The 8,783-nt window shown below is 55.0% G+C and overlaps 1 protein-coding gene across 3 annotated transcripts in view; it reads left to right on the forward strand.

Annotated features, from left to right (window-relative positions):
• The window catches only part of PACSIN2 (protein kinase C and casein kinase substrate in neurons 2), a 138,538-nt gene extending 130,162 nt beyond the window's left edge, over nucleotides 1-8,376 (forward strand). For 2 of the 3 annotated variants that reach the window (XM_057556143.1, XM_007189152.3), the window contains exons 9-11: nucleotides 1,934-2,056; nucleotides 2,499-2,695; nucleotides 6,583-8,376. In XM_057556143.1, coding sequence (XP_057412126.1) covers nucleotides 1,934-2,056; nucleotides 2,499-2,695; nucleotides 6,583-6,695 — 433 coding nt within the window. In that variant the 3' untranslated portion in view covers nucleotides 6,696-8,376. The remainder of the gene's footprint in view (nucleotides 1-1,933; nucleotides 2,057-2,498; nucleotides 2,696-6,582) is intronic. The other variant, XM_057556144.1, reaches the window with a different exon arrangement.
• Nucleotides 8,377-8,783: the final 407 nt, after the last annotated feature.

Genomic DNA, 8,783 nt, shown 5'->3' on the forward strand with positions numbered 1-8,783 from the left:
CTGGGCAGTGGCCCAAGGTCATCTCTGGGGAGAATCATCAGTCCCCCTGGTGCCAGAGCTGCAGAAAGATCCAGAGGGGGAGCCTTTGCCACAAACGTGCTTTGGGCCCCAAATGAGGGGAAGAACTGATGTTAGGTGCTGGTCATTATGTGTCCCCAGTGGTGCACATGGGCAGGTGGAGGTCACTGTCGGTGGGGTCCTTCAGGTGGGTTCAGGTGCCCTGGCCAGGTTTGTACTTACTTCCCCGTGCTGTATGCAGGTGCCTGATTCGGGGGTGGGACATTGTCAAGTGCCCCCTTTTTCAAATTACCTCTTTGCTGAGAGCACTGGTTATTTCTGACCTCATTGTTTGCTAAAACTGAGTTTGGATCAAAGAGGTGGCACTGAGGTCCTTTAGAACCTCCTGGAAAGCGTGTGCCAGATGAGGCCACAGAGTTCCCAGCAGATAAATCTTGCTGTCCTCTGCAGAGCTGAGGCCGCCCTGCAGGCCCCGGGCCCAGAGGCCTCCACGGCATGCTGGGTGATAACACACCTCAGGCTCGTGGCTTTCTGGGAAGGGTCAGCACAGGTTCCACAGGCCTTTCTGTAGCCCTGGGCAGTGAAGCCCCCACCCAGGCTCCCTGGGCTGACATGGCCACTTGTCATTCAGCTGCTGTGCCACCGTCTGGGCAGGTGGGCCTGGTTAAGTGACTGCAGCAGTGAGCACCGTGCCAGGGGTCAGGCCAGCACCTGTGTGACTAGGGGCGGGGTGGGGCGGCCTAGGCTGGCCAGGGCTGCTGCACAAATTCAGCTGCCCAGCACCAACCCCCTCTCAGGTCAGCTGGAGAAAGGTGCCGAGGAGGGAGGAGGGCCTGGTGGTCTCAGACATGTGGCCCGGATGTAGGCAGCAGGCAGGCGTAGGCCCAGTGCCTCTTGCCTGGCCTGAAACCAGTGAGGCAGTTGCCGGCCACTTGGGGTCACTCTGGTGGCATTTGAAGCATTTCCTTGCCTACCCTCCCCTGCTCTGACTGAGCCATCCCCCCAGCACTTTGTGGGCCCGCTCCGTGCCGCCCTGGCTTGGGAGGTGGTGCTGGCCTGGGGAGCCCTGCCCTGCAGCTCAGTGGTGCGGTCCCTCAACTCAGAGTTCAACAGTGGGGTGCCTGGGCTCTCGGGGGCCTGTCTTATCTCTACTGTCTTGTTCTGCACTCTGTACCTGTAGTCACTGCATTTCATCGCCTGGCTGTCAGCACTCAGGCCAGGCTGGGGTCAAATTTCTCTCTGGTACCCTCTGGGCCTGGCACACAGTAGGCAGTTGATACAGTTATGCAGATGGATTTTCCCTCTCTGGAGCACAAAAGGGGTCCTTTCTTCCCAGAAAGGGCTATTCATCAGGCTTTGGTTCTGATTTTGGAAGTTGCAGACCCAGGAGAACCAGGGCGGAGGCTGTTGGGCCCTTCTGTAGTCAGAAGGAGAGGGTACGCTGCGCTGTGGGGTCTGGAGAGCTCCGGGAGCCTCCCTCCTGCTCTCGGCAGGGCTCTGAGCCTCCCCGGCTGTCACCCTCCCCAGGCTGAGCCCCACAGGCTGTCGGCTGCCAGCTCTCAGCAGAGAGCCAGGTGGGGCGGACTATGGAGAGAACCCCTGAGCCCAGAAGCACTTTGCTCCAGCGACAGCCTGTGCGCACTCCAGGGCTCCTGTTAGGATAGACTGTGTTCAGACACAAGGAGGGCAAAGGGAAACGTTGTTCTCTCTTAGACACTTAAAGCGCATTTAACAGCCAAAGCGTTGCCAAGTGTTTTGCTGAAACAGGCTTTCTGCGCAACAACATATTCCTCCTATTTGACGGGGAGCTGATTTGTCCCTTCAAACCCTGGCCCTGTGATCCTGCAGCTGGGAGCACCGGGGCCATGGGGGCCGCCGAGTTGGGGTCCCCTGAAAGCTCTCTCTCTCCCCGTAGCGACCTTAGTGTCCCGAGCAACCCCGCACGGTCAGCGCACTCACTGTCCAGCTACAACCCCTTCGAGGACGAGGACGACACGGGGAGCACCGTCAGTGAGAAGGAGGACATTAAGGCCAAAAAGTTGGTGAACAAACGTTTCCCTCTGGTTTCCACCTCGCTCCCTTTGTCTCTCCTCTCTGTCCAGGGTCTCACCCCCTCGGCACTCAAAGCAATGCATGAGGCCTGCAGGAGGTGGCCCGGCTGCCAGCTGGTGGACGGTCTCTGGCTTCTCGATCTCTTAGGGAGGGAGGCACCAGTTAACAAGCTGTGGTTGCTTTTTCTCTGCCCTCTGTTAACCCATGTCAAGGTCCCGGCACACCAGCACAGGAAGATGGGCGTGCCGGGTGGCCCCGCAGGGAGCCTGCCCACGCAGGGCAGCTGAGGGGGCCGTGATCCTGCAGAAGGGGTCGCAGCCCAGCCCCAGGGCTCCCTCGGCCACCCGGGCGGGGACCACGGCTCCAGGCAGGGCCTCAGGCCTCTGCCAACCCCGTGCTCAGGCCCCTGGGTCAACCCTTTCTTGCAGTGTGAGCAGCTACGAGAAGACCCAGAGCTACCCCACGGACTGGTCCGACGACGAGTCTAACAACCCGTTCTCCTCCACGGACGCCAACGGGGACTCAAATCCATTTGACGAGGACACACCCTCGGGGACGGAAGTGCGGGTCCGGGCCCTTTACGACTACGAAGGGCAGGAGCACGATGAGCTGAGCTTCAAGACTGGTAGGTGGACTTCCCGGCTGGCATCGGGGGCGAGTGCTTCCAGCCTGCTGGGGGAGGTTGGTTTTTTTAAGTCTGCTAAAATTCCTGCTAGTTTCATTTGTGTGTTCGCCAATCCACCCCCCATTTTAAAAGTAGCAGATGGGGGCTTCCCTGGTGGCACAGTGGTTAAGAATCCGCCTGCCAATGCAGGGGACAAGGGTTCAAGCCCTGGTCCGGGAAGTTCCCACATGCCGCGGAGCAACTAAGCCCGTGTGCTTCAACTACTGAGCCTGCGCTCTAGAGCCCGCGTGCCACAACTACGGAAGCCCGCTTGCCTAGAGCCCGTGCTCTGCAACAAGAGAAGCCACTGCAATGAGAAGCCCACGCACCACAACGAAGAGTAGCCCCTGCTCTCCGCAACTAGAGAAAGCCCGCGCGCAGCAACGAAGACCCAACGCACCCAAAAATATATAAATAATTGAAATAAATTAATTTTAAAAAAAAAGTAGCAGATCCTCAACACCAAAGCTTAGAAGACAGTGAGGTGCCCATGTGCCTTTGCCCAAGATGCTGCCCCAGCAGGGCTAAGGCCTGTGCACAGGAGATGCTGATTGCCAGGCCCCCTGGAAGCAGCTGCCCTACGGGTCCCCAAGCGAAGCCTTTCTCCAGAGGCCCACAGCTGGCAGAGGAGCCCAGACCCCAGAATAGCAGGCAGCGTGTCCGTGGGCCCGCAGAGCCTCATCTTGGGGCAGTGCCTTTCACGCTCTTCCTGCAGCCATGCTGTGTGCACACCTACCACCAACACACCTTTGCTGCCAGTAGCTGAAGCCCCGGTTTTATAGAACAGTCTGGATCCTGATTGTATGAGCTCTGCGTGTGGAGATTTTCTATCCTGTCCTTTCTTTTTTTTTCTTTAATGCTGGTTGCAGCTCACCAAATGGGTTGCAACCCTCCATTTGAAGAGCACTATCTTAGAGCCTGTCCAGCGAGGCCTGATCGGCCTGGCGCCAAGTGGGCCCAAAGGGAGCCAAGTTCCTTCCTTCTGCCTTGCCCCTCCTCAAAGCCAGCCCAGATTCAGCACCCATCCCTCCAGGGCAGGGGCTGTGCTGGGCCCTGACTCAACCAGCACAGGCTGAAGTGTGCCCTCCGCGCTCCATCTCTGGGACAGACCCTCACTTCTGAACCCACCCCACCCCGGCTGGGGCTGTGTCCGGAAGCCCTCCTCTCCGCACTCAGCAGGCCAGCCAGCTCTCCCCAGACACTCGACCCCAGGGTTGGTCATTGGGTGCCTATGGCTGGTTGTAGAAAATTCTTTTTTTTTTTTTTTTAATTAATTAATTAATTTATTTTTGGCTGTGTTTGGTCTTTGTTGCTGCTCGCGGGCTTTCTCTAGTTGCGGTGAGCAGGGGCTACTCTTCACTGTGGTGCGCAGGCTTCTCATTGCGGTGGCTTCTCTTGTTGCGGAGCACGGGCTCTAGGCGCGTGGGCTTCAGTAGTTGTGGCACTCGGGCTCAGTAGTTGTGGCTCACGGGCTCTAGGCACGCGGGCTCAGTAGTTGTGGCACACGGGTTAGTTGCTCCGCGGCATGTGGGATCTTCCCAGACCAGGGCTCGAATCCGTGTCCCCTGCATTGGCAGGTGGATTCTTAACCACTGCGCCACCAGGGAAGCCCTGGATGTAGAAAGTTCTTACATGTCTTTAAACACCTCTGTTGAGTTTTCTTTTCGTTTCTTTTTTTTGGGGGGGGGGGGCGTGCCTTGAAGCTTGCGGGAACTTAGTTCCCTGATCAGGGATCGAACCTGTACCCCCCGTAGTGGAAGGGTAGAGTCCCAACCCCTGGACCGCCAGGGAATTACCTCGAGTTTTCTGACATCTTTGGTTGGGGTTGTTTCCCCCCTGCTTTGTTTGTTGACTGATTGATTTTCAATTTCTCATTCTTTCTAAATCTTTTTTTTTCTCGTTTGGCCCCACTGTACAGCTTGTGGGATCTTAGTTCCCTGACCAGAGATTGAACCCGGTCCCCGGCAGTGAAAGCGCCAAGTCCTAACCACTGGACCGCCAGGGAATTCCCTCTAAATTTTACCTATTGGATTAGTCAGCAGTTTTATAGATTTAAAATGTTTCCTTCCGTTCCCAGTGAATTACCAAAAGCAAACAAATGAATGTTTCTAGTCACCGGTTTACATTTTCACAACTTGGAAGGTTCCTGTTAGTTTCGTCTGTTTTCCGTGTTGTTTTCCTTTTCCCCGACGTGACATTAGTTCCCGGCCCATACCACTGCCTCTGTCTTCAGCACGCTCTGGCCGCTCTCCACGTCTCTGGGCCTTGGGAGCCTGCGGAGTCTTCGCTTGGTCACTTTTCACCACGTGACAGCATCATAGAGCTGGTGCCCCATCGGCTCCAGGGAGCCTCGCTCATCAGGGCCTGATGGGAGAAACACCAGTCGTCAGTGTCGGCCCTGCCGGGGGCACCTGGGGGTGGGCGAAGATGAGGTTTACCGCTCAGCACGCCACGCCTCGGCCCCCTGCATTCGCTCCTGATGTTCCCAAGCCAGACTTGCACGAGCAGGGGTGCTGCCAGAAGCGGGTCGGGTTCACAGCAGCGGGCAGGAGAACCATCTCGCTCATGGGCGTAACGGCAGCCCCCGTTTACCGAGTGCTCGTTACACAGACCCAGGGCCCTTTTGTGTTTTAACACTTAGTCCTCACAGCGCCCCCCCCACCCCTTCCCCCAGTCCACAGATGAGGAAACTAGGCCCCAGGGGCGGGGCCTTGGCCAGGTCTTCCAGCAGCCCAGGTATTGGCCCTCCAGGCATCTGGATCAGTATTGCTGCTACACAAAGTAAGGAGTCAGGGAAATGTTGCTAAACAAGGCGTAATTGCCTGAGGAAAAAAAATGCAACTGAGCCTGAAAAATGGACCAAAATGCCAGCAAGAAATACAAAGCTGCAAACTGAACAATAAGAACAGGCCTCAGCTGGCCTGTCTTCCCCCAGTTCCCACAGCCGTCTCTGCAGGGTGCTCACCAGCTAGAGCTCCTTCCCGTCCCCTGGCTGGGCTGCCCGGTCTGTCCTGAACAGGAAAGTGCCAGGCCTGGACCTCCCTCCACCTCAGCCCTGACCACACCTTTGGTCCTCGTCCCCTGGCCTGTCTCCTTGAGGGGCCAGGGCTCCATCTGTCCCTCTCTCATGTCTGTATCTCCCTCGCCACACAGGGCCTTGGCGTGATGTAGAGGCTCCTTCATGCTTGAACAAACGAAAGATAAACTGCACTAACACAGAGCCATGGGGAGATTCCAGACCTGTGCCAACACTCTCAGTGTTGGGAGGGGTTGATTTCTTTAAGTCAGAGGACAAATGTTCTGAGCTAGGTGCTGGGGATAGAATAATGGGTCCCCAACCCTCCCACAGCCTGCAGTCTAGACACACATTAAATGAAGGCACCAAGACCATGGCAACAAGTGCTGGAGGAGATACAAGATCAGGCGGGCCAGGGCCCAGGGGAAGGAAGGATGGCAGTACAGGGCTGTGAGGGAGGTGGCACGGACCCTGTGAAAGGATTCCTATGACCTGGCCTGGGACAGTCAGGAAGGCAAAAGTCCTGCAGCGTTTAATTCTGCAGCGTTTAATTCTGGGAGCCCCGCTGGCAACTGAGAATGGCTTGCTTTGGGGTCACTGTGTGAGAGACCGGCGTCTTTAGATCTCTCAGAGGCCCCCATGGCTAAACACAAAACCTCAGATGCAACTTGGTAGAGAAAGAGCCAGGCCCTCGGGCCACGTTGCCCCCAGGAGAATGCCTGCCCCTCCCACCCAAGTTAGGGACCCTTTGTGGGCCCACGGTGGGGGCTAAAACATGAGGGTGACTCTCTGACCCGGTGGTCACCAAGACCGCTTCCTTTTTGTCTTGCAGGGGATGAGCTGACCAAGATAGAGGATGAGGATGAGCAGGGCTGGTGCAAGGGACGCTTGGACAGCGGACAGGTTGGCCTGTACCCAGCGAATTACGTCGAGGCGATCCAGTGACGGGCTGGTGGGCTGGCTGGCGGAGGGGTGGAGGTGGAGGGCCCAGGAGCTCTGTTAGCCATTGGCCCCGGGCTCTGGTGCCTCCAGCCAGCTGTGTGGGCCTCCACTCCTTTTCCTGCAAAAGATGATGGTTCCATTGCTCTTGGCTTCATGGTGTCTCTTGAAGGCAGACAAGCTGGTCATTTTACCTGGGACTCGGCACCCTTTCCACAGTGCAAATGGAGAGATGTGCAAACAGGAAGATGCAATACAACAGAAATCGCCGGGCCCCTCCCCGCCCCCGCTCCCCCACTCGCTGTGTGTTGGCTTATCATGGATCTGTATATTCTTGACCTTGTCTTTCCTCCTCTCCTCCAAGTCCATGGTAATGGTGGGTTACACTGATTCTGGTTCCACTGATTACTTTCTCTGACGAGTCCCATCACCTGCAACTTAGATGAACAAACTTAAATGCCATTTTCTGAAGGAGGACTTTGAGGTTTTTAATTTAAAGGCTGTGTACAGTTACTTTTTTATATACATGTTCTTCCATTCATTTATACTTAAATTATGGCATAGATGGATGTACACCAGTCTTAAGGAAATATCTCTATTTCCATGTCGTACTGTTAATCAACCATGCCACTGCCTGGGGCAAGCTGCGAGAGCCGGTAGCTCATTTGGACAGACAATGTTTGAGACAAGAGATTGCAGTAGAAAGATGGGAACACATGGTTGGATTCCTGTTGTGAATGCTGTCCACATTTGGGGCATCCAAATGTGAGTTTCGCAAATAACCTTATGTAGTACTCTCTAAAGTCACCATATTTAAAAACTATTTTCACTCTGTGCTTAAAACTTCACTCACGCAAATTAACAATTTTATCAGTGATTTGAAAGGTTAAAAAATAAGAAGACTAACTTTTCAAGTGAATGCATCTATAGTTAAGATGCTTTATATTAGACTGTCATGTCTTGGTGTATATCTGTATATATTATTTGATATTCAGAGAATCTAAAGAGCTCGTCTACTGTGTTAATGAGATTTAACAGCTTTTGACAGTGGGTTTAATTTGTAAACTGCTTGAAGACCGTGGCATTTGGGCACAGGCCTGGCTGGTCGGCTGAGACCCTCCGGGCTCGGGCCCTGGGCCTCTCTGAAGTGGAGCCTGCAGTAGGGAAGTCTGTCCTCACTGGCTGGCTGTGGGTCCAACTTCTAACTAGCCTTAGTCCTTTCTGTAGCAGAACACTGTACAAACCTCCCGTGTCTTTCCAGCAGTTGCAGATTTCACTGTCATCTGTATTGCTCGTGAGCAAACAAAAGCTGGGTCTCACCCCCCTAGCACAAGGGTCTCTTCTCAGCATCCTTAGTCATCAGGGAGCAGGCGTGCTGGGGCAGGAAGCTACACTGTAGTCACGGGGCAGGGGAGGGAGGGATAACCTTTATTTTGTGTAACTCAGACATTGGAGAAATGGCTGCTGCCATCACAAGCTATGCATTTTATTCAGTGTTTCCAGTGAGCTTGATGTCTTGCTTGGAAAATGGATGTGTGTCTGTCTGTCATGAACACTTACCAGCAGAAATCCTCATTCCTTTGCTACAGATGTACCAAAAATTGTCACGTCTTTTCAGTTTAGGTGTTTCTTTAAACGCATAGTATTTTAGAAAAAAATCAATAAACAGTTGATCTCGTGAGCATGACAGTCTCTGTGCTGTGCGTGTGCCTCACGCTCTCATCAGCCGGTGGACGTGTCTTCATTGGCATTTATGCACCAGCTCTGGAGCCGGGCAAGATCCCAGGTGCAAGACCACTGCCCAGGGGACCGTGTCCCTGTCCCACTGCCCCTGCCAAGCTAGAGGTTGGGGAGTTGAGGCACCGGAGCCCCTTGCAGTTCTCCTCTCCCCGAAACCTGCCGCTGTGTGGCCTAGGCTCCCCCAGTGTGGGCAGCAGGCTGGCGCCTCCCTACCCACTCGCCAAGGCCCAAATAGCAGGACCAGACCAGAGGCCACTCATCACCCGAGCTTCCTTGAACGTATTTCCCGAGCACCCGCTGTGCACTGGGCCCTCTCTCCTTACATTATCTGCAAAGAGCTTGCCCATCTCCAAA

The sequence above is a fragment of the Balaenoptera acutorostrata genome, chromosome 11 (genome assembly GCF_949987535.1).
Source record: "Balaenoptera acutorostrata chromosome 11, mBalAcu1.1, whole genome shotgun sequence".
Taxonomy (NCBI): Eukaryota; Metazoa; Chordata; class Mammalia; order Artiodactyla; family Balaenopteridae; genus Balaenoptera; species Balaenoptera acutorostrata.